The sequence below is a fragment of the Varanus komodoensis genome, unplaced genomic scaffold, assembly GCF_004798865.1.
Source record: "Varanus komodoensis strain SLA01 unplaced genomic scaffold, ASM479886v1 scaffold12, whole genome shotgun sequence".
Classification (NCBI taxonomy): Eukaryota; Metazoa; Chordata; class Lepidosauria; order Squamata; family Varanidae; genus Varanus; species Varanus komodoensis.
The window spans coordinates 21,164,575-21,190,918 of NW_025335349.1; the positions used below are offsets into that span (position 1 = coordinate 21,164,575).

Sequence of the window (26,344 nt, forward strand, 5' to 3'; positions counted from 1 at the left end):
TAACAGAGTACTATAACAAAAGAGTATCAGTATTTACTAAGAGTTATATTTTAGATGCAAAATTATGAATGATTATTACAAGGTATGTAAAACTAACAGAAGAGCTACCAATTCATTTCCCATTCAAATAAACACAAAAAAATACATTTTTTCCAGGTTAAGTCGCACCCCACTCAGAGATTGTCTCAGATCAGTAGTGGGTGGTGACGTAAATTTAGATCTCCCGGCTCCCAATGCAACACTCTAACCACTACAAGCACGTGGGCTCTCCGTGTTTGCATTTCTATCCCGCCCAATACGAGCGGTTTACAACACCGCGGGCGCGCGGCGCAAGAAGGAGCTGCTGCAGGGGAAAAAAACAAATGGCTGCCTCCATGGGCCTGCAGGGCGCCGCCATTTCGATCCCTTCCGTGCAGGGCGCTCGCGGAAACGGAAGCGACGGAGAGCCCGGCGGCGCGCGACGCTCCAAGTCGCGGCGCGCGCTCGGTTTCCGCCGCCGCCGCCGCCGCCGGGGGAGGTGTCGAGTATGTGAGGCGACGTCGGCGACGGATCCGCGGGCCAAGCCGGTTCAGGCGAGAAGGGGGCCGAGCCGGGGAAGACTGGGCTGCCTGGTACGAGGGAGGGCGCCTGGGTGATCAATATAGGTGCCCCCCCCCACCGCTCTCAGTGAACACATCTGAGTAAATCTGCGTTATAATAGGGGAGAAACAGCCTTTCCCATCCGGATGGGACAGGCTGGCTGGGGATGCTGGGAGCTGTAGTGCGACTTATTTGGAGGCCGCCATGGCTGGTTTGGAGATAGTAGGAGCTGTTATGTGACCCATCTGGAGGCCACCGAGGCAGGCTGGGGGATGCTGGGAGCTGTAGGCCACTTGGAAGTTACCTGGTTGGAGAAGATTGGGATACAATACTGCAGGAAGAATGGATGGGAGCAACATTGGAATGAGAGTGACAAATAATGTTATGATATTTGTGTGACCGGAGAAATGTCCAGAAGTAAGAAATCAAGGATAAGACCTAGGATTATGCAATGGGATAGCTTGACCTCCGTTTCATGTGTGCTTTCTGTCTTCTCTTTTTCCCACTGAGTGTCCCTGGCCTTCCCTCGCAAGTTTTTCTTTCATACTGCGTGCTATCCTAGAAACAGAGAAAGGAGAAGCAGAACCTTGCTCTTGCTCCACCCCCAGTTCTGTTTCTAATGCAAAATGTAAATTACTTCTTTAAAAATCTTGTTTTTTCTGAGATGCGACTATAACTGTGTGCTGTAGGGCTTACTTCAGGAAAGTGTACTTAGGGTTGCAGCTTAGGGAGCAGTCCTGTGGCCCCTAGACAGCATCTGAGGGGCCATAGGATAATCCAGACTCCCAGAGCAAAGGTTAAGAGAAAGCAGAGACTTGGAACTGAGAATCAGTTTCACTCCAACCCCCTTCACAGGTGGAATGGAAGGAATCACAATGACTTACTTTCCCAGCTGAGTTGGAAAGGGACCTTGGAAAGGGAGTGTTTTACAGAGAAGAGCAGGATATTATCTATCTAGACACTTCTCTGGCCCCTTCCTTTCCTTTCTGCAATGCTGCAGCTAGTCAGGAAAAAAGCCTGTTTAGCAGAAAATGCAGGGCAAGAACTGAGAAGGTGACAGTCATCTCTAGACTTCTCCCTATTTGTGCTGGATAACTGTGTTTGAGGTAGAGGATTTATGGCCACTACCATAGGTTTGCACACTTAATCTGTCTTAAAATCTGATGCTCTAAACCTGCCTTAAAACCCTGCAGTATAATTGGCTTGCATCTCCACTTTTATCAACCACAACTTATTGTTGCTTTGTGTGTGTGTGTGTGTGTGTGTGTGTATGGATGGGGATACTGGCTCACTAGGCTGAACAGGACAGTGAGCCAGAAGGCTGCTGTTCTGAAGCAACTATAAAACTCTGACTCCCTTCATAAACTATGTAAAGGCCAGTTTTACCAGTAAACATGCTTAGGGTTGCATCCCTAATTTGTGATCTATGGGACAAATTCGTCATTAGTTCATGAGAAGTTAGTCCCATTAACCTCAGTGGAAGTTAATTGCAAATAACTAATTCTGGATCCAGTCCACTGCATGACTGCTGAAAATAGGCTGGGTACACAAAAAGTTTCCTAGACTTCCATGTGAGCATAAATATTACAATGTTGTGTTGAAATCTTTATGGGGTGATGAACCTTAGGGGGAGCTTTGTGTGTGAGCTTAGTATGCAAAATCCAGGCAAAAGTTTTTGCTAACTGCTAATTAAACCTGTAGCATTTTACTATTTGGCATTTTGGAAACAAATTGTCTTGCACTGTCTAATGTAGGTGCCACAATACCTTACACTATTGCAAGAGGTGGTTATGCTTGATAGCCCATGGGGACCAAGCTAATTCTCAAATTATCTAGTTCTATGTAAATAACAAAATAAGCAAGGCAAGTAGTAAGCATTCTTTTTAATGCAACTTCAGAGCAGTAGTGGACAGATGGGTACATATAGCTAGTAGGTTAGATGGTGGCTGACAATCAGTCTTCATGAACAGTGCCTTTAAAGAGGCCTTGCTAAATGCAATGTTCAATACTTAGCTCCTATACCAAGTGGACTGCCATCACGAGAGCAGGAAGAACCAAGGCTTTTCATGCCCATTTTGCCTGGAAGGCAAAGAATGGGCTTAGGAAACAATCCCATTGCAAAACTATGTAAGATATATGTGCTTGGATAGCAATCTTGTTCTGTAGCCAGGCTGAGTAGGTTGTTGTGACACAGATAAAGTGGAACTTAAATGTAGGAGAACTCTTAGTGTACTATGGATTCAGTGTGTCCAGCAGACGTGCATATTTCGTAATCTGTACAGATGTTTGTGGAGAAAAAAGTGATGCGGTAATGTAAACATATGCTGATAATGGTAGCCAACAGATGTGTATTGTCATGAGACTCCTTTCTGCATCTCTTTCTGTACAGTCTGATTCCACAAGGCAGCAAAATGTCAACACCACCTCTAGCAGGAGCAGGAATGCCTCCTGGTGCCTTTTCTGGACCTCAGGCTCAAGCTGCACGGGAAGTGAACACAGCTTCTTTATGCCGCATTGGTCAAGAGACTGTGCAGGATATTGTATTTCGCACCATGGAGATTTTCCAGCTGCTGAGAAATATGCAGGTGAGCAACAGCAAAGCCACCACCTCTTTTCCCTTGTGCAGATCTTGAACCAACTCAGAGAACAATACAGTAGAAACACAGACAAGCTTCATGCTGACTTAGAGTTTAACATTGGGTAGGAGAAATTCTCTTTCAATTGCTTAATATATTTTTAAGAATTATAAAATAATTCAGCATCATATTTAAAAATACAAAACAAGGAAAATAAGCATTGTTCAAATGCATACAAACCAGTACTATAAACAAAACAATTCCATTCCAAGTACAGAATTAAAATTGACACTCATTGACCTGAAAGGTTGGTCTGGTTCTCACATATTGCCAACCCAGTGTGCTGTTGAATTATGGGTTGCTACTGAATCGTGAGTTATCATTACATGCAAATTCGGCACACTGGGTTACTATAGGTTATTAATCATGAATAATCCAAAGTTCACAACTGAATAACAAACCATGAGTTTTCTTCCTGGTCTGGTTTTGGTTAAAGCCCCAGGATTTGCATGTAGAGGCAACCCAAAATTCAACAACAGTATTTACTTTCAGTTGTCTTTGCGTACAGTCCAGGCTAGTGGGTTGAATATGCGTTGTTTTAGAATCAGGTTGTTTTTGAATCATTTTTGTTACATGTGAACTGTGTGCTGTGTAGGCATGTAATAACCCGCCAGTTTAAAAGCTGATGGTTGTGCTCTTCTGTTTTACAGGGAACTCACAATTAGCTCCTTTTTAGGGTGTGGAGCATGACATACAAATGTGGACTACTGGGTTATTTATTCATTTAGGGGCTAACAACAAGCCTATTTAGGGCTTCTTGGCAACCCAACAAGAAACTATTCTGACAGTAGAATCACTTGAATTTACGATAATAATGTCCGTTTAAAAAAAAAATCATAGGCTTATTTGGAACTTTTTTCCCTTAGGAAAAAAGGGAAGGGGGCAAGTTAAGGAAGGAGGCGGGGACATAAGCAAGGTATATAAAGTTGTTCATGAGGTGGTGAAAGTAGATAAGGAGAAGATGTCCTCTTGCTAAAATGGTGGGAGGTTCAGGGCAGGCAAAAGAAAGTACTTTTTTACACAGCACACAGGTAAACTGGAATTTAGGTGTGGTTGCTAACTTGGGGGATTAGAATAGCTTATGGAGGGTAAGACTGTGTTAGCCAGTCAAAATATTAGCAACTTACAGCTCTGGTGTTTGCTTATTCAAAATTATATCCCACTGAGTTCAGTGGGACTTACACCCAAGTACACATGGGATAATAGCCCTAGTTCTGAGTTTCTGCAGCGACTTGGTTGGGAAGAGCCTATTCCCTGCTAAATAACTTCTCTGGCATGTTAGGAGCATGATCTTCTCAAGGAGGGTTCTTTTATTGTGAGTCTGTTTCCCCAATGAAGATTATCAGTGTCTCCCATGTCCAGATTTTGATACAGTTCTGGAAAGCTATTTTATGTTTAGATACTGATGTACCCTTTTAAAACTTCTATTTTAATATTTATTGGATGCTTTTTATTGTGCTTTTATCATTGATGTATTTTTAGCTCAATGAAAGGGAAGATAAGAATGAAATAAAAATACTCAATATTTCAGAACAAGTTCTGGCACTAGCATTAATAAGTGAGTGGATGTGTGTTTTGCCAGAAAGCTCAATGTCTTTTGGAAAAATATGTGTTCTTTAATTTTTAAAAATATTCTTAATTTAGAGTTTGGATGATATGTGACCATGGATTTTATTCAATTCTTTTTAAAAACATGTATAAATATTCCAGCTTCCAAATGGTGTCACCTATCATACGGGCACATACCAAGACAGATTAGGAAAGCTGCAAGAACATCTACGTCAACTCTCAATACTGTTTAGGAAACTGAGATTGGTATATGACAAATGCAATGAAAACTGTGCAGGACTTGACCCCATCCCCATAGAGGTAAGTAGGTGGAGAAGGCACAGGTGTTTTATGAGGGAGGGGCACACTTCAGGTTTATGATTCCTGGTCTGCTTTTTACTAGAATCCTAAGATCAACATGACAGAGACTGCATAGCATGGACACTAAGGATTAAAGGACCCTGCGCCCTAGAATTTGAGTGCCAGTTGTGAATGGAGCCCCACAGCTCAAATCCATTTCTGGTCACTTCATTTCACCTTAATTTAGGGTGGGAAAGTGTATTGTTGCTGCTGTTACTGAAGAATTGGGAGTTGGAAATCCTGGCTGATTTATTGCAAATCACCCAGGGATTGATCATTAGATGTACCTTTTGCCCACCCTGGCTTAGATTGTGCTGAGATTTCAGTATTTCAAAAACATGCTATGTACCAGTTTTGCTGGTTGCTTGCCTTAAGCAGTGCTTTTTAATATCCATGTAATTTAAGCTTATGAACCTTGATGGTGAGGTGAGTGTGTGTGTGTGGGGAGGAGTTTTAAGGACCACATTAATATTTGTAAAAGAGAAAGCATCTTAAATTTCCTGAATATCTAAAACTGAATCAATATAAAAGGGGACATGCTATTGAAAACCATTGTTCCTGTTAATTCAAATTTCATTTGATCCACTTGTTTTAGGGCATTGTTTTTCACACTTGATTCCACAAGAAGTTCTCAATATAGTTTATACAGAATTTTTTTTCCTGTTCACAGCAATTAATTCCTTATGTGGAAGAGGATGGTTTTAAGCATGAAGACCGAGGAGCAGCCAGCCAACTTCTCTTTGCAAGTGAAGAGAGAAGGGAAATCATGGAAGTGAACAAGGTAACAATTTGCGTGCAGTTGATTTGACTATAGGAGGTTTTTTTTGCTAGGTTACTTGCACATCTTAATACATACGACTGACTTAAATAATCTAGAGCTATTAGAAAAATTACAGGGTGTTTGTTTAGTTTTGTTTAAGAAAAATTATAAGTGTTTCCTGTTAGAAAGCAGCTAAGCTGCCATCAACAGTACAGTGTTTCTTGCCGAAACTGTGTTAGGTATTGGAAAGAGAAATTTTCATAGTTTTATCAGGAGAGCACATGCTGTTCTTTCCTGAAGACCACGTTGGGTGTCTGCTGGGGTGTTGAAGACTGCCTGTGTTGCTGTCACACTCACCCCAGCCGCAACAGTTCTAGACAGAGCCCCTGTTCCATGCCACATTTTGAGGCCCATTCCCTTTTAGAAGAAGACCCTGTGATTCCTGCCATAGCAGCCTTGTTCCTAGAGCATCCCAGAAGGGTAGGAACTGTCACCCAAACTGTGACAGGATGATCCAGAGGCACTCCATGAACAAGGCTTTTATGACAGGAACTATGAAGCCCATTCCTAGAATATTTTATTTCTTGCATTGGGAAATGCTGGAGGGCTGCCTGCAGACCATTGGAAGGTGTTGTGCTCAGAATCAGAGCACATGATATGCATGCAGAGTGTCCCATGTTCAATTCCTGACAGGCTCAGGTAGAGCTGAGAAGGAATCCTTCCTGAATCCCTGGAGAACCACTGCCCATCAGTGTTGGCTAGATAGACCAAGGGTCTGACGCTGTATAAGGCATTTTCCTATGTGCTTTTGCCCATTCCTTTCTTTCCTATGGAAAGCTGTGAGGTTGGAGACCCTAAGAATTAATGAGACCTGGTTGCTGAACTGTTATGCATGAACCAAAGAAGAACTTGTTATGCATGAACCAAAGAAGAACTTGTTATGCATGAACCAAAGGGGAACTCAAAGGCAACCGCTTGATGTGCTAGCTAGAATTTAGCACAATGCAGCTTAGATGCCATTATGCTATAAAGCCCCAAAACAGCCTGCCTGCAGCTCAGATAGTTCACTTGGTTGAATCACAGCCACAACTAGGCACACTTCAGAAAACTTGGCAGCCTGTATTTTTTGGTACAGTTTTAAGGGTAGACCCAGCTGTCTTTTTAAAAAGCCCCCTTGCCAGGGCAGAAAGTGCTGTGGTTAACCATCTTATTTAAAAACCCTGTGGATGAACTGAAAGTCTGTGTAAAAAAGTCTGTGTGAAACCAATCCCTCCATTGTACATGAAATATATCTTGCAAAATGAAGCTTAGTTTACTGTGGAGGATAAAATATTATGATTTCTGGTGGTTGCAGGGAAAATGTGCTTTTTATGCAAAAGGTAGAAGCAAATTTTCAGCCTCACTGTAAATGTCCAGTTGCAGATTAACAGCCAAATTAACATAGCATTCAAATTAGCATTTACCGTGAAGTCGTTTGAGCCATGCAGTGTGTCTGAACTGTTTCCCTGGGTGACTTACACTTCAGCCTACAAAGTTAAATGTGGAAATTATACTGGCCAAGATCGTCTTATGATAAAGTTGCTGAATGAGATGAAGAAATGTAGAAGAAAAGGACTGTGAGCACAATCTATTATCAAGCTCTGTTGTAATGAACAGGAATTGCATTTCAAATGCTTTTCATTAGGGGTTGTGCCAGAGACAATCCCACGTATGCCCTGTGTTCATTTCAGAAGTTAGTTGTGTTGCTCTCTTTAACAGTAAAAGCCGAAAGAAAGGCAGACAGACAGACAGACAGAAATAGTATTGCAGCATCTTGCATCAGATGTGCAATGTTATCTCTATTAGCAAGTGTGCATGTAAGTGGAAGCATCCAGGTCTTGAAAAAGCATTGTAAATGGTGGGGCTAGAATGCTGTCATGTGCAAGAAATACAGTGTCTCACTTTCCTATGTTAAGCCAATTTAAAATGTGTATAGAAATGTTACAGCCATTCCTATTTGGATATTCAGTCCCTCTGCCTTGTTAGAACTGTTTGAGGGTGGGGACGTGCTGGCCAGCCGTGAGTCCCCAGCCCAGTCTTCTTGACCCCCATGCACTGGAGAACAAAGATTTGTCGCAAGAAGTATACTGCTGTTGTGTGCACAACTGGGAAACTTGCCTGTGTGGTTTCTCACCGAGTGACTAATTAATCTGTGAAACTCAGTGCTACCAAATGTAGTGAGAGCCAGCAGGTTGGGTGCTTTTTGAAGACGCTGGAACAATTTTTTAGAGCATAAGGCTGTCAGTGGCTCCTCGTCCTCATGGCCATGTGCCACTTCCATTGCTAGAGGCAGGGTGCCCACATGCACCGGTTGATGGAGAACATGGACAAGAGGGTGCCGTCATACTCATGCCCTGCCTGTGAAGTTCCTGTGGGCAGCTGGGTGGCCACAGTCTGAGCAGAAGGCTGAACTAGATGGGCCTTGACCTGATCCAGCGTGGTTCTCCTTATGTTACAATATGTGGAAGGCAGTCAGGCCAGGTAATGGGAAGAGAGTGGAAGGTGTGGGGCCAATGAGCATGTCCCCACTTCCCACTCGGTGTGATTCTAATCAGGAGTGACTTGGATGCTTAACCAGAGCAATCTTTGGCCCTTTCTAGTCCTCTGTGTGCGTATGTGTAATATATCCACTGTAGGTGGATCATGCATGACATAGCACAGGAAATCTGTTAGTCGGTAGGATATGAAAAGACTTGCACATTGTTTTTATATCTTTTTAAAGTAATTAACAGTAACTTGGAAAAGTGACAATTACACACACACACACACCAACCCACCCTCCCACCCCAGTTTGACATTTCCACTTCTGTCAGCGCCAATTAGGGAGGAAGGGGATGCTGTGAGACCCTATATTTACGTATAGGCATTGCCTAGGCACAGTGAAAACAAGGTAAAGTGTGAATTTAAAGAAGAAAAAAAAACCCGTCATTTTTTTTAACCTGGTAGTATGATATTGCCAATATAGGAAGATGTAATGTAACATGGATTTATGCAGTTAGATGCATACTGTAACAGTGAATATGCTTCACCCTCTGTTTTTGTGGAGTTTATTAATAGTTTTATGGCATGTTTTTGCCCTTGTTGCTGTTCTGAAATGCTAATCAGTTTATCATCCTCCTTGGTGTGATCTTGTATGAGGAATTTAATAAATGTTTATGATGGAAGCTAACCTCTTCTTAAATTGATTGTGTATGCTGGCATTGCCGCAATGAGATTTGTGCCTTGAAGTCTTGTAACAAGACACTTCTTACACTTCTAAGGATCTTCTGATTTTAAGGGCAAGTTGAAGTTTTCCAAAGAATAGCTGTGGAAAAATATCAGCACTAATAGAGGAAGCATTTTAAGTGATTCTCACTGGCTGGAGTTTAGCCTCACTGCAGCCTGCATCAGTGAATGTTCTCACCACAAATTCCAAAGCAAATAATTACATATTCTTCTCATGACTTTAATTGTAATGTTGTATTGAACTCAGTGGGACTGAGGTCTGAGTAGACATGAATAGGATAGTGCTATCAGACCTAAAGTAACTTCCTGTTTTATAATCTCCTTTTTGTAGTATTCTGGCTAGAAAAAGGGATGACCCATCATAATCTGATAGGTGTGTCATTCTGTACAGTTTCCTTAGGTTCTGCTAGCCAGCTCCTTATATGTATGACAATGCCAGTGCAAATTTGGAAGGGCATGTTTCTGGTAGGCAGGCTCCAGTTATTCAGAACCCAAGGTGATTTGGCTTCTGGAGATACTAAACTAAGATGATGATGATAGAAAAGCTAGTGCTAAGCCTAGAATACTGGTTTGATGTGCTCCTAGGGAGTGAGTTGGCATCTAGACTCTTTGGAGAGGAATTAGGTAGTCCACAGTCTTCCAATCACAGGTACCAGCTTCTGTCCTTTAAAGGCCCAGGTAAACCTGGGTGGAGTGGACTGCATTTCCTAATTCTGGATCTATATTTAATTATTTCCCTGTCAATGAAGGGTCCTAACCCAGTTATAGTTTGACAACCCAGTGGAAAGTCAGAAATGCCTTTTGCTAACATCTATTCAGTGCCATGTAATGATCGCCTGCTTATGTTTTTCCAGCATTTTAGTACCTGTGCTACATTTAAAGCCCAATCATCTAGGCAGCAGGTGGCATAGTGGTGGCAAATGATTTTTCAAGCATCAGACTCGAGCATATGTGTGTTCCAAGATGTATGTGTGTGTTCCTACAGAAGCCAAAGTAGAGAGTCACTATCAGCAGTGTTGTGTTAGTTACTGCTGAATAGCAGCAAATATATTTTTGCTTGTGGCCACTGTTGTTGATTACTTTCTTCAGACAGCAGGCTTGGTTTGCAATTCCAAGCAGTCAAATCTCTTCCCGTTCCTTCCTCCTCAATCCTTTATAATCTGAAAGTAAATCTGGATCCCCACTGATATGCTCCCATTGTCATCTGAATAATTTAAAATGTGTCCATTTCTTCAGCCAAAAGAAGATTTCTGTTTAAATTAAAGGGAGGGGGCTACAGCTTGCAGAAACTATGTTCTGGAAGCTTCTTCCCTTAATTAGTCATGTGGCATGAAACTTCCTAAATGCCAGTGTTGGTTTTCATTATTTAATTCACATGTATTACATTTTCTTTACATGCATTCAAGCTGTGTTCAGTATATTTTCATGCTACTTGTCTTCCACTGGATAGTATATGAATCCTTGGAAGAATGGGTGCATCTGTGAGAGAGCCTATAAAGACCCAGTTCCTTTTCTATGAATATAGGAGTCACTTATAATATATTTAATGCCAGACCGTTTTTCTTTCAAGTACACTATGTCAAATGCAATGTTTAATACTGAAATAAAAGCTACCAAAAGACTGATAAAACATCAGAATATGAAGAACTGAAGCCCAGAATAGTTCACGGAAGGTCTCTTTAGGAGCTGATGGCATAAACGCCCTTGCCTGGACTTCTCTGCTCATGTTCTTAACAGTTCATTTAAGTTGGCTGGTAAGAATCAGAAGTACTAGATGGGCCTGCCTGGTCTCGCCCAAAGACTTTTCCCAGGTGTGGCCAAGTTGCTTCAGCAATGTGTCTCACCTGTTCTTTTCCTTAACAGCATAGGGCAAAAATAAGAATTTTGCCAGCTATGGAAGGAGGGTGCACAAGGGGACCAGTGAGGGACCACTCCTTCACTTGCACTCGGCAGCTTGGGCTTGAAGGCTCTTGGGACACTTGCGGTGCAGGGCCACGCTACGGATGCAGTGTTAGGGACTGGCCATCGGCGGCCTTAAAACGGAAAGCTTTGCACTTAACGTAGGATGGCTTCATACAAGAAGTGAAAATATGTGGGCACCCTATTTTCTTTGGCAGTACCAGCTCTGTGTCAGGGCCGAGCCCATGGATGGTTACATGCCCATAGTGGTGGCAGGGTTGTATGTATTCATTCATTCAATTTGTAAGCCCCAACAATGGGCCATACATGGTTCTCTGTGCGGCTCACAAGAATTAGAACAGCAGAGCATTCTAAAATCAATAACACTAAGGGCAGGGCAGGGCAGAACTGTGTGTGCCATACAGCCTGCCTCCCATCTGCTATGCTAGCTTGCAGTTCAGAGTGCACTAAAGGATGCTGTCCCATTACTAGTGTTGGAGTAACTTTCAACTCCTAGCACAGTCCTCTTCTGTGCATTGAATGGGAGTGGGAGCATCTCATCCTTGGTGTCAGGTGACAAATGTTTAGTGCTATCCCTGATCTTTGAGATGTGCAATAACCTTTTAGGGTAGGTGAACCCATTTAGAATGTTATAAGTGCATCTTCCATGCTTTCATAAAATGGCTGCTCTGGAGGGCATGGCGGTCTCAGAATACCATTTTCCAGAAGCTAGTCTGGTGAACTGAAAAGCAAAGTAACTTGCCTGTGGAGCCAAGTACAAGCCAGAGATGAGTTCTGAGCTCCAAAACAGAAAATCATGCTTTTGATTTCAAATAAAGATAGCATTGGAGGGTGGTGCTGTGTTTGTGGCAAGCCTCCCAGATTAAAAATAAAAAGTTGATTTTAAAAACCTTAAGAAATCAAATTAAAAACAGGAAGCTCAGCATGTGCCAAGAAATAATGTATGTGTGCACATTGATGCTGATAGGCAACATGTTGAAGACCCCAGAGTATAACTGTTGTCTGGCAAAGTGGAGGTGATTGTGTGATTTGTAACAATTCCGGTCTCACCAAGGGTTCAGACTTCCTTTTAATCTGCTTTATTCAGATGTGGCACTGGATGTACTATGCTAGAAATACATCCAGTGTGGCAGCCTTACCATCAAGTCAGGAGCGGCTGTGGAGTATACTGCAGCACTTAGAAGTATTTTCTCTGCACTTCAAAATATGTCAAATGTTCCACAAAACAAAACAAAAATCCATGGAAGCCATGAAGTTTAAAAGTCACAGCTTGGTGCAGAATTCTTTTCACAGTCCAGAGCAAATCCCATCGGGGCAATTCAGCCGCAAAGCCACACAGTGTGTAGCACTAAAGTCTGAAGTGTTGCACCCCGGGAACTGCATTCATGGTGTAAAACGCGCCTGAGTTGGCATGGCTCCTATCTTCCACAGCAAATCCACACTGAGCTTTCTAAAAAACCGAAGAGGCAAAATGCTTTACAGTCAAACCAAATTGAACATTATTTGTTTTTGGCTGAAAATAAAATGGATTGAGTGGGGTGGGGAGAAAATAAGGATTAAATACTTTATGCAAAAAAGATGTAAATGACATCACACTGAGAGACAGAAATTGTAAAAGCCTCGGTTCTTACTCGGGCCTCAATCACAGTGGAAGTGTAGAGTAAGGAATAATTCCCAATCTTGGCAAGATCAAAAAGCTCCAATAGCATTTCACAGTCATGTCAAACACAACTTTGCAGCAACCATTTTAATTCATGGCAACACCAATCATTGCTATGACATGTTCTTGTAATGACTGCTGGCAGGCTTGCTTCATAGTACTAGTTAGCGTTCTTACATGAAGAATGGAGTCGCTTTTGGTTGCCAGAAGTTTGCTTGGCAATTCGTAAGTTTTCCTGTTCTTGCTTTCTTCAGCATATTAAGGATGCAATCCTGTGTTTATTGAACTCTGTGTAAGTGCTGTAGAGCTCATTGTGTACTCTGAAGTAGATAAGCTTTGATTGTATTGTGATTGTCATGTAGGCTTCTGTAATAAATGAATGCTAGGCTCATACACAATAGTTATCAGTTAAAACAACAAGCAAATGCAAGTACAAGTCAGTCCCTGAAAACATTGGTAGGCAGAACCTGAGTGTGTTAGTCTTCTATTCCTATCCCATTTCCTAAGATTTATTTGCAGATCTTCCAAAACCAAATAGAATTCTACATGATTAGGCATTTCCACTTGAGGCCTTAGTTTCAACCATAAATCAAGCTTAAGATATATTGGCAAAGCTATTTGAGAAGCTGGCATGGCTCTTTCTCCATGCTTGCACCGATTGCTAGAAATCTACCCTGTTCTTAATTGTCATTCTTACCCAAAGGACAGTCCTCTTTGTGCAGTAGTCACATGGAGAGGCAAAACAGAGGCCTCAGTATTGTCCCTGAGTTTGCCCAGCTCTTCTTGGACTGTTAAGGATGAGCCTCTGCAGAAAGGGAATCTTTTCTGTCCATGAAGGACCCTCACATGATTTCTAAGAGTGGGAAATAATGTTTACTGACTCATGGAATGGAAATATCACCCCACCCCAGAAGTTATTCTTCAACATGTGAGGGGCCAGGAGGAGCCCAATCTTGAGCTTCATGGCCCTGCAAGTCCCCTTTGTCCACATTGCCTGTCGGCTCAGCTGCACCTGAACAGGAGTTACGTTAGCATCATATCAATGTGTCTCTTCTAGACTAGCCTTTGCTCACCAGATGGGTTGGATTTCAGGCCCACCTTCCCCAGCTACTGGATCCATTGGCCCTGCTGACTGGGGATGGTGGGGCTTGTACCCCAACATGAGTGGAAGGGACCAGGTTCAGGAAGGCTGCTTTAAACCTTGTGTCAAAGCATGCATGCAAATATGGAAAGAGAATATCTGATGCACTATTCCTAGGGTGGAGAACTTTAGGCCCTGCAGATGTGTTGCTTCCCATCCCATCTAGTCAGCAAAGGCAATAGTGAGGAGTCATGGGACTTGTAGACCAAAACATCTGGAAGAGCAAACACTGCTCACTTCTGCCTTGTTCCAATGACACAGAGAAACTACTTTAGGAAAGCATTTGGGAAATCAAGCAAGATATGGAAGAGGAGTGAAAGAGTGTTCCTCCAGTGAGGCCTAACTCATTGCTCCTTCTCATCATGGTCATCAACCATTAATCTGGTGCTGACTGCCTCAATGGTCCCTCCTTGGCTCTATGTAACAGACCTCTGTGCTGCTCAGCATACTGTCCCTTTACAGCTTAAAATTCAAAATATGTCACCCTCATTGATAAAACTTTTTTTTTCCACAGAAACTGAAACAGAAGAATCAACAGCTGAAGCAAATCATGGATCAATTACGGAATCTCATTTGGGACATAAATGCAATGTTAGCAATGAGAAATTGAAATATGTTTCCCCTTTTTCTAATGATGGCAGTTGATTTTATTTGCTTGGGAAAAATATAAGAACATATTCCTATCCCACCCCCTGCTTTCTTATCCCAGTAATGCACAGTCTTTTGAAATAGCCAAGACAATGAAGATGTTAATATGTATAAAAATGAGTGTATATAGTATGTGTAATTCATTTGTTTTGTTTTGATTATGAATGGTGAAAAATTGAGACGTTTTAAAAAATGAATTAATTCAATATAATATTAATTCATTATAAACATTTTTTATTGTTCTTATCCTTTAGCAGCACTCTGTTTTACCACAGAGGCTTACTTTCAAGGGACCCGCTGAACAGCTGTGTTGAAAGATAATTTATCCTTTATTTGCAACAAGAACTGACCTGGAATGATCCATGCAGGTTGGGTTGGGCTGGGTTTTTGTTTTGAGTTTGCTCTCCTTGATGGTGTGAAAGCTCCATACACATTTAACTGGGAGCAAGTGCTGTAAACCAAGGCAGTTGGGAGTCTGTTCATCTGCAGGACCATCCCAGTACCAAAGACTGGAAGGGTCTAAGACTTAAGTTTTAGGAGAAGGAGACTGGTTTTATTCTCAGAGATCACCTGTTAGGCCTTGATCTCTGCAGCTCTTTTCCCTGAATTCATGGAAGTAGCACATTGGTCTGTTGCAGCAAAAACAAGGGAGCCCTGTGTGGCACATTAAAGCAAGGGAGGGTGATGCATACCCTCTAGATGTCAGTGAACTGCAACTCCCATGATCCCTCATATTTGCCTCTGCTGGCTAGGGCTGATAGGAGTTGCAGTCTAAGGGTCAAAGATTACTCACTGTTGTGTTTAAGACTGAGAGTTATTAGCCATTCTCAGGCATACGACAGACTGTGTAAATACAAACTCTCTGTGGGGACCCCAAAGCTTTGGCTGAGACCACTGAACAATGCAGAGTGAACAGGTAGGCCCTCTCTCTGTTGTGCATCTGCCACTTCTGCATCATTTCCAGATCATCAGAGAACCCAGGAACATCTCTCTTCACACACTGTTACCATGACATGCGAATCTGACACTCCAGGTTGTTGAGGGAGGGACAACCCAGAGTTTGAGACCATGTTTAGCGGTTGGGTTCAAACTCTAGTTAGGTCTTCCTCAGCAGCCCCAGGTGTCAGCACAGCACCAACTCTTGAATGTTACTGCACTCTTCAGAAATCCAGAAAGAAGCAAATGGCAAGCTTGTAGGAAGCAACACCTTGGTTTCCTCTGGCGCAGCCCTGGCTAGCTATAGGTTGTGAGTGTTCTTCCCTGAGAGGTGGTCTAGAAATCATGTTGGATGGTTAGATAATTTTCCTTTTGCTTTTTTGGTGGGACAGCGTTCCTCTCAAAAGCATGTGCCCAAATCATAGATGAATCATATCCATGTTTAGTTGGTTATTAAGGACCGCCGCCTTCAACTGTGCTTACTGTCTGGTAAATTTGTGTGGGACAGCAATCTTAGTTTATAAGAGATGCTTTGTTATTTCTTGAAGTACTTTCTGGGGGAAAAGGTTGCGAAAGAGCTATAGAAGTCTGAAATGCCTTGGGCATAAAAAGAAAAAGGAAAACCTGTGACCTAGTCTCTCTTAGCCGTTCCAGGCATTCAAGGGTTAGTGGAGCTTTGTTTCTGAAGTCTCAGGCTACCAGAAAAATAGCTTTTTAATCATGGTTAAAGGAAGACACTTGGAGTCTGTTCAAACTTATAGTTGGCAGTTTCCTTCACCATGGTTGTCTGCCCATTCCCTCCTCCCTATAGCCAGCGACTTGCATGGAGTGGCCTTTTTCATCCTTTGAACATGACTGCTCCATTTAGATGCCTTTGATAGACTTATTGTCCATGAATTTATTGTACCTGTATTCAGTAGGCCCCTGGGTTTTGTGTTGGTGCCATCACAGCCTGAGAAATAAAACAATGAGTCAAGGCAAATGTCTTTCTTGTAACTGGGGAATACTGGCAGCCAAAGTATTTCTTGAGGAGTCCAAAAAAGATTCTGGTGTGAGAGGGAAGAGGATTCTTCCATTTGCAACTAAAATATATACAAATAAAACTGTCTGGAATGTATGCCTCAGAGTGCTATGGGAATTTGTAAACAAAGTCACTGACAACTAATTTTATGTAATCTCAAAAACTGGAATGCAACGAAATAGCGAAGGAGAACAGATGACATTTTGAAGAATTGCCATTTGATATTTTACTGCTTGATCCTGTGACTGTTACTTAAAAGCAGGTCTCACTGAGTTGTGTTGGATTTACTCTGAGGTAAGTGTTTGTGCAGTTACAACCGAAGTTTTTAATTTTTGAAGAAATGGGATATGAAAATCGCCTAGGGCAGATCTCTGGAATTAAATAAAACCATAGTTTCAGTGCAGTTAACTGCAATTTTTTTGGATTTATAGCAACATAACTGGGAACAGAATTTGTTTTCATTTGTTTATTCATAAAGCACAGATTTGACTAGACAAAGAGAGCTGGTCGGTGAGTTTCCATGAAGTCATGTTGCTTTAAATCCTGGAAGGATAGGTTTTCACCAAGACCTCTACAGATATGCCATCCTGACATGTAGAGGAAATGTTCGCTGAATGCTAGTATTCTGGTCTGATGTCCATGTCCTATTCCTACACATCTGAGTCTTAGGTCATGAGGCCTAGAATCCTGTGCTACAAGTTGCCAAGTCAGTGCACCATGGTTTCTTGGCTGGGATGAATTAATATGGAAATCAATGCATTTGTGAAATAAAAACAAAGGCATTTTAAAATGTTTCTTGCAGGTCTGGAGACTTTAAAAAAGCTATTTTCCAGTGGATTAGTTCTTTTGGTTCTTTGGGTTCTGAATTTTCTTTGGCCAGTTTTTTCTCTGGAAGTTGGGCGCTAAAGGATCTTGGTGGTGGGTTTTAAATCAGTACTTATACATATTGATATATGAATTATTTTATATTTATAATCAATCCTAAATTGCCTCTTTGTAAAAAAGACATTCACACAGTTACATTGCACAGGCAGCAGCTCTCTGCACTTGCTGTCTGCCACAGAGTATTAAAGCAGACACTTGGAAGCAGTAATACAAGGGAAAAAATGCAGGGTTATGTGATGATCTTTGGGGCAATCTCTAAGGGAACTGGGTCTTTTCAGCCTTGAGAAAAGGAGACTCAGAGCTGACCTGTTAGTGATGTACAGGTACATGAGGGGGTGTCACACAGAGGTGGGCTGTGACCTTTTTTCTCTTGCGGATGAGGGCAGGATGTGTTCCAATGGAGCAAAGCTCAGGGGACCAAGATTCAAGGTGGACGCCAGGAAGTGCTTCCTGATAGTTAGGACCCCCAGGGTGTGGAATGGGCTTCCACGGGCCTCACTGAAGCCCCATCAGTGAGGGTGTTTAAGGATAGGCTGGACATGGACATGATGGGGATCAGACTAGACTGGCTGGCTCGGGAGGCTTCTGGCTTGCTCTGTTTTCTGTATTTCTATGTTTCTTGTTTTGACTCTGCCCTGTGCAATTCTGTGCATGCTTACTTGGAACTAAACCCCATTGAACTCAATGTGGCATACTCCCAGGTAAGCAGCTATGAGATTACAGTGTTAATTTCCCATTCTGAAGCTTCGTCAAATGTAGGTTTATGGACCGGGCACTTGGGCTGAGTAGACCCGTCTTCAGCTATAACATTTTCCTGATGACTTTGGCCTAGTCAATACTTTTCAATCCAAATCATTCTCAGAAGAATACCATGAGGGTGAATTGAGTTCCTTAAACAAGGTTGGGACAAGTTATTTTTGTCACGATGAGGCTGTTACCGCTGAAGGACGATGAGGCAGTATATTTGGTCATTCTGTATGTCCAAACTAGATAGAGGGATTCCTTGCCATGAGGAAGCTGTTTCTTGGAGATATCCCCCTGGAAATGATTATGGTATTCCAAATATTTATCTCCATGTGAGGATTAGGTGGGATAAATTGATTCCTTCACTACCCAGACCCTAACCTTTTCCCCATAAGTGCCCTTTAACATATCTGCCTCAGCTGGAATGACTAATATTTCAAGATTAGGTGCTTGTCAGACTGTTAGCGGAAGAGCCATGTTGGATCAGACTAGGGGCCCCATCTAGCCAGGCAATTTGCTCACCCAGTAAGAAACGAAACCCACAAGTAGGATGCTGTTGCAATCATGTTCCCCAGAAACTGGTGTGCATTTACGTGCTGCCTCTGATACTAACTAGAAGTAATGTACAAGCAATCTTCAAGTTATGAACAACCTGAACTTACGAACTGCCATATGAAGCCTATTCATTTTTTAAGATGACTGCGGAAAATAATCATGAGAAACAAAAGGGAAGAGAGGAAGGCCTCCAAAGCATGTGTTCCTTCCTTGCCCATCCAGAGAGGGAAATCTTTCTGGCATTTCATTGCTGCAAAGAGAAGGCACTGGTGAGGGGTCCCCCCACATGGGTTCCTGCCCCCTTGATCCCCACAAATGTGGAGGGCTGACTATATGTGATCCAACTTACATACAAATTCAACTTAAAGACAGATTTCTGTTTTCTCAGGAACGGAGCTCATTTGTAGCCCTGGGACTGCCTGTGTAGCCATCATGGCTAGATGCCATTTATAGCTTAACCTCTATGAAATACATGAAACTGTCTTGCACCAGGTCAGATAATTGCTCTCTCTAACTCATTACTGCCTACATGGACTGGCAGCTGTTCTCCAGGGTTTTCAACATGGGTCATTTCCAGTCCTACTTGAAGATGAGGGAATTGACCCTGCAACTTTCTGCATAGAAAGCTTGTTTTTTATAGCTGGGATAAGCCTTTTCCGGGGGAGAAGATACACGGATTAGAAAATAAATGTGGATCCCACAAGCCGACTGGGGTCAAATGTGGTTGCAGATCTGAAAAGGCTATAAACTACTGTCTTATGCCATTGATTTGAGGACAAGGAAGAAATGAAAATTCAAAGTAATTAACAACATTTGCAGTGCATTTTGTAATGTGCATCATTGTCTAGTCAGATGTATGAAGTCATTACAAGACAGAAATTAGCTCCAGTGATGGTCACTAGGATGCTGTCAGTTTTGTGCAGTTTAATTTTAAAATCTCAAATGGATTTTGCTGCTTGTCTCTTGTGCTATTAACTTCACTGTCATCAGAACAAAGCCATCAGTCTCAATGCACCCCAATTCATTTCTTCTATGGAACCAGCCTCTAATACACAGTGCATCTAGATATTGAAATTACTTTTTCCCACAAAATAAGAGTAAAGTGCCAGGCTCAGCAGATGATAATTCCATCAAGCATCTGAGCTGCATTTCCTATAACGAGCTGTTCTTGCTTCTCTTTTTGTATTACGCAAACCTACATATTGTTAGCCTAACATTGTGCTTGGCTTTTCTTAATGAGAAGTAACAAACCTAGCTCTGCACCCCCGAAGGGGTCAGGGAAAGACAGTGATATTCACCAAGCTTTCAAAGAGACCATACTAATTAAGTACTTAACTGTCCCTATAAAGGGTGGTGACCATTTGGGGCAACTTGGTTTATGATGGGCAAGAAGTCTTTCTCAGTGTTGGATTAAGGGGGGGAGAGATGTTGATGGTCTTTATTTGGAGACAGGCAAATAAAGCGATGCTATGCTCTTGCCATCGTTCCTCCACCCTCATATTACAATGATTTCAAATGGGATGCCGCTGATTGGGGAAAGAGTGGAGGAATTAAAAAGAGGAAAGGGACAGACAGAATTGTTGACCCTTTGCGCTTGCGTAATGCTAACTTTGATTTAGCTGGCCCAAGATCACCCAGTGTCTGAATGGGAATTTGAACTGGGTCTTCCCAGCCCTAGTCTGGCATTCTAACCACTCAAGTCATACTTGATTCAAGTTTTTTTTCTCTTGCCATGTGCTGGAGAGAGAGAAAATTAACTGTGGTTCTGCTATAGAAGTAAGTGGTGCGGTTTCCTGTTGGTAAATGTAATTGTACTTTCTTCTCCTTGCAGTGATACAGATTCTGACTGTTCTTTGTTGTTTCTGGCATCTTCCTTGGATCTTCCCAACCCCTGGTGCAAACAGGCCATTTTCTACCTCCTAGTACCTATGTTTCAGAATCAGGAATTTCCATAAGTACACCTGTGATGTTCTGAGCTTTGCCCTGAAAATCAGGAATGTATGTAGCAAGTTTAGCCACTGTTGACAAATGCATCTTTCAGTCAATGGATGGTGCTCCAGCATGGGCATGAAAAAAAGAAGCAAAAGTGAACAGCAGTCTGATCAGAGCAGCAGGAGCTCAGCTGTGCTCCTCTCAGCCGGATGCTTCTCTGTATCCATTTTCCCAAGCCCTGCTACATTGTGATATTACAAGTGTGCATCTCACAAAATCTTGAAAGTGTTCCACTGACAAGGAGCTGTTGTTTGGCCCAACTCTGGTGGCACCTGCACACCCAACCAGGGAGTGCAGGGCAAAAAGCAGTGCAGTTCATTGAGAAACCAAGTAAAGTCACTGACCTCAGAAAAGTGCAATGAACAGAACAGTTTTTGCACTGATGCGTGTGGCATCCAGGTCTGAACTTTTTGTCTCCATGTTGTTTTTAAAGTACCAAGCAAGTGCTTCATTTGTTAGGGGCCAGCTGAGACAGTGCTGGACCGCAAGCACAAGCTGCTGGAGGCCCAGAGTATCTTCTTGCTCACTTGCAAAACCTTTTTGTAAGGGTGTCTAAAGCATTACCTGACCTTGCTCGTGCTGGCAAGCCCAGGGCATGCTCCTGGCACTGAACTCATTGACTTCGTGACACTGAGTGCCACACCGAGCAGTGAAAGCACTAAAAGCCTGACCATTAATTAAGGCACAAGGGCCGAAGGTCAAGGAGTGACGTCAGTCGACAGCCTCCAGAGATCTGGCTCAGCAAATTGATTCTAATCATGCCTAACAGGGTACTTGCCCTGGAAAACTGGTGATCCTGGCTTGTCTGCACTGAGATAGCATTTTCCTGCAAACTCATGTGACTCTAAACAATTGCATTTTCTCATGTGCATGTTATTCATTTCAAAACAAATCTCTTCCAAGGCGTTTGCACATAGACATAAATAGCAAAGAACACTCATGCGAGCTCCCTGAGCCATGCATACTCTCTCTCTTAGTTTTTGGGTTGCTGTTGCTCTTGTTGGTGTGTCCCCCCCCCCCCAGGTTTTGCACACTAGCTTTCCACAAACACTTTCTTGTTTAAAGTTCCTTTCTTAATTTCACTCCCCATGTGGGCTCCCCCCACTTCATGTTTTCTATTTGGTATTTTTAGGAGAATTCTTTTTGCAGGGTGATTGAACACTAGCAAGGCTGGATTGTCTGGTGTGGTTGCAGCTAAAATTAGACGCCTGTTGTTTAGAATAACTGTCAGTTGGATGGGTGAGATGTATTTCTTTGGAGAAAGACAATACTCTTCTTTTGAAGGGTGACGTAAAGGCGCAACCCTGTCCATGCCTGGCTGGGACATGCTGGGAGTAGCATCCCTTCTCGCTGTATAAGCATGCATAGAATTGGGTCTTAAGAAAGGCATCATTTCCCATTCATGTCGTTAGTCCCACTGCCACCGGTGGGTTTTGCTTCCTTGTGGGTCTCAAAAATACTGGGGGAGGAGTTGCATAAGTGGCTCTTACTGAAATCCAGTCCCTCATCCAGATTGACCAAATCGCACTCCCCTAAGCTTACATTACTGCGGGAAGCTTTCTCAAGAGATAAGAGGACTATTCTGTCTCATTCCCTCTCTCTCTGGCCCATGCAATTTGAACACTGCTTTTGAAACCTGTTCATCAGAAAGTAAGAAGTGAGCATTCTCACTTTGTGTAGCAATTGCTATTGCAGATGCTCTACAGCTCTGGAGAGGGGAAAAAAAGATTGCCCATCTGCATTCTACGTTAAGAATTGCTCTCTTTCTGTTTCTTCCCCAGCCCCAACTGCTTTTATTTTTCTTTCTTAAAAAAAAAAATTCTAGGGTGCCTTTAAGGGCTGGAGTTTCCAAAAGTGGATAACAAAATAAAACGCATTTAAAAGAAACAGGATGTGAAGAGCAAGCTTTCACACATACAAGCATATAACGAAGCTAGAAAGAATCTGAAGCAGATTAAAAATAATTAGGGGAAGACCCAAACAAACAGCTACGTTTTCAGGGCTTTCTAATAGGCTGCAGAAAAGGGGCCAGATGGAGTCCCATTGCCCAGACTCTGCCCTGCAGGAAAACCATGCCTACCGAAGTGTCTGGATTGGAAGGCAATTGTTCCAGCCTAATCATCAATGTGTTTTATTGATTGACTCTTCACAATTTGAGGCAAAGGTGCCAAAGCAAGAGCAGAGGTTTTTAGATCCAGAAAACATGGTGCTTGGAGTGACTAGACAACCCTGAATTTTCACCCAGCAGCCTAAATGCACAGAAGGCAAAAAATGAATATATATATATGAATATATATATATATATATATATATATAGAGAGAGAGAGAGAGAGAGAGAGAGAGAGAGAGAGAGAGGCTCATTAGTGGGAAAAGTCATGTTGTATGTCTTTTTCAATTTGGCAAACATCACACAGATATGTGGAGATTATTCATGCTCAGCACCCAGCTGCACCATCTTCCTCCACGACTGTCCTTTATATATTCTATTAAAGGAAATGTTTCTTTTTCTCTCCCCCCCCCCCCCCCCGCCTTTCCCAGATGTCATTGCAATGTGGGATTGTCAGCTCTGTCAGTCACAAGCAGAGACGGTTTGGCATTCTGCATTGTGCCATTTGCATAAAAATAATAAAAAAAATAGCAGGAACAAATCTGCCCACCGCAGCCTTCCAATTTGTGTCAGTCTGTCAAACCCCTCCAACAAGAAAAAAGCTGTGCTTGAGTCACTTTTCTTCACTTAACATACAGTGGGTGTAATGTTTGGCAGCCTGGTGGTATTGTAGGTTGCAGAACCAGGAGCTCCGTTTCAGGCTATCATTCCCCTTTCAAGTACACAATGCCAAAGATTTGCATGCTAACCTAGCTGCCACCATAAAATCCAGTGGGACTCGGCATTGTTTATGCTATAACAGCAAATCGGATGGCTATGGAGTTAAGATACCATTGAAATACCCATCTTTGCTATTTAAAATATTTTAGGATACAATGAAGGTAAAGACCAGCCTTTTTGAACCTGGTGCCTTCCAAACAGGTTGGACTAGAACTCCCAGAATCCCCCAGCCAGGTGTTATTACATTGCATTGAGATCCTGGCTTTTTTTACTATTGTGAAGAACCCAGGGTAGCTTACATGTTTCCATTTTATCCTCACAACAACCACCCTGTGAGCTAGTTAGGCTAATAGTCTGTAACTGAGCCAAGGTCACCCAGTGACCTTCATGGTCAAGTGGGGACTAGAACCCCGATCCCCAGTCCAGCTCTAACTATCACCCCACACTGGCTCTCTATGAGGCATTATGGGGATGGCTAATATTCAAATACAAATGGAAGTCAGCAACTGTAACAAATCAACAATTAATAAAAGACTTTATTTGTAATAAACATCTGGATCCCAAAAATGCTAAACTCCATTAAATAATGGCAGCTAAAAGCCTGATAGTCGCTTGGACTGCAAAGAAATCAAATCAGTCGATCTTAAAGGAAATCAGGAAATGATTAAAGGAAATGACTGCTCTTTAGAAGGCCAGATACTGAAGCTGAAGCTCAAATACTTTGGCCACCTGATGAGAAGAAAGGACTCACTGGAGAAGGCCCTGATGCTGGGAAGGACTGAAGGCAAAAGGAGAAGGGGATGGCAGAGGTTTGAGGTGGCTGGATGGTGTCACTGGGGAAGTGGATGTCTGCTTGGGTGGATGGTGGAGGAGAGGAGAGGAGAGGAGAGGAGAGGAGAGCCTAGAGGAATGTGGTCCATGTGGTTGTGATGGGTTGGACACAACTTTGTGTCTAAACAGTAACAGTAGTAAAAGCCAGCAACTCGATTAAAGCTCAATCTAGGAAAGGCCGGCAGAGCCCTAAAAGCCATTAAGGATGGAGCCTGAGGAACTGGTAATGCATTCCAAAAGAATGGGGAAACTATCAAAATGACCCTCTCTCTCATGCTGCTTCTCCTGACTTGTCTCAGAGACAGGCAAGCAAAAAGCACATCCATTGAAGTAACAGCGCAGGAAGGTTGAAACAAATAATTAAGTCCCAAACCATTTAAGGCTTTAAAGGTTTAAAGCAGCCCTTTAATAAAATGATCTGAGAAGCACCTTTGTAACCCATTCAGAATAGGTGTCACATGGCTTTTCTGCAGGATACATATATTTTACCCAACATGTGAAAGGTGCTTCCTAAAGAACATCAGTTCACTTCCATTCTCTTGGCTTTTACAAATTACAGAGTTTTACTGTTTTCCATTTTTTCATTTTACCAAAAAAAAAAAAAAGTATTACAGTTTTATAGTTTTAAACTGTTGTAAACCGCTTCAGTGGCTTTTTAGAGAAAAGGTGGTTCATCCATGTAATAGCAAATACATAAAAAATAAAACAGTCCCAATTCCTCAGCCTTCCGGGGGGAGAGGGTCAAGTGTGATCTCGAAATAAATCATGGGATCAGCTAGAACATTTAGGGGTTTGTTTGTTAAAGCATTTAAGACCATCCTTCACTAAAAAGTCCCAGGACGGTAGATTGATCAATTGTAATGTTTTGATGTGTCTGAAAAGATGCCCATAGCAGCTTTTCAATTTGGAAACGTATCTTACCTTAATGCAAGCACTTATACAAAATCTTCAAAGAGATGCTTTCTTCCTGTCTGAGAGAAGGGTAACCGTATCTTCCTGGGTACAAACTGGATGACACTTCAACAGTGCAATTCTGCAGGCTTAGGCAGAAAAAGTCCTACATGTCTTACCATTCCCCAACCTAGCACACTCTGGAAATTGCTGGGCTGCTTTTCTACCTGAACATGCATAGGATTGCACCCTAAATCTATTTATTTCATCTACACTTAAAAATTACAAATATCAGCTGGAAAAGAAGAGACATCAGGACAGGCATTTTGGGGTGGAGTGGGGGTTATTAATCCTTTCTTGATGGAATGAGCAAAATTGCCCTGTGGTGCTACTTGCATTGGGAGGAGAAAATCCTCTCGTGGTATGCTTAGAGGTATAAATAAAATATTTCCTTTTCTACCTTGGCTGTCATATAAGACAGTGGTTATTCCATCAGCCTCCCTGTAATCACAAAGAAAAGCAAAGAGAAGTTATTGAAGAGTTAAAAAGAGCTCTAAGAAACACGGTCATAGAAAACACGGCAGAGTTACCTACTCACAGTTACTCATCCGCATGTTAAAATTATCTCTCTTAATCCCTGTGAGAAGGGTAGCACAGCCAAATTCTGCAACCAAGCATGCTCTCAGGTGTCTGTGGGAAACAGGCCTGTGATTCTCCCTGTTAGTCAGTAGGTGTCACAGAGTACCAATTTTCTGTGTTCTTTGCTGGAATGGAAAATGTTATTCAAATAGCACATCGATCTCAAAAAGATTTTTCTTAGGGGCACATACACAGTGTCTGGAAAAGAAGGGGTCTAAATTGCCAGTCTGTCAGGAAAGGATTCAAGAATTAATAAAACCCTAATGGGATGTTCATGAATCTTCTAAATATTGTTTCAAGCATTTGTAATAGCTGGAGGAGTGTCTGTGTTGAGTTCTTTGCAGGAAAAACAACTAAGAGTCTTGTGCCTTTCCATGTATGTTTTGACAGAGATAATCCAACAACTCCCACCCAGCCATGCCAGCTGAGGAATCCTGGAAATTCTAAGACTTATTTCTGTCTAATGCCACATGTCTTAAGAAAGGGATTCAAGCATATGTTTTTGTG

At 42.3% G+C, this 26,344-nt stretch overlaps 1 protein-coding gene across 1 annotated transcript; it reads left to right on the forward strand.

Moving 5' to 3' along the window:
- The first annotated feature begins 485 nt into the window (after positions 1-485).
- Positions 486-16,569, forward strand: MED30 (mediator complex subunit 30). The gene is made up of 5 exons (XM_044421812.1): positions 486-611; positions 2,969-3,164; positions 4,926-5,084; positions 5,794-5,904; positions 14,383-16,569. The coding sequence occupies exons 2-5, from the start codon at positions 2,991-2,993 to the stop codon at positions 14,476-14,478; spliced, it is 540 nt and encodes a 179-aa protein (XP_044277747.1). The 5' UTR covers positions 486-611; positions 2,969-2,990; the 3' UTR covers positions 14,479-16,569.
- The last annotated feature ends 9,775 nt before the right edge of the window (positions 16,570-26,344 follow it).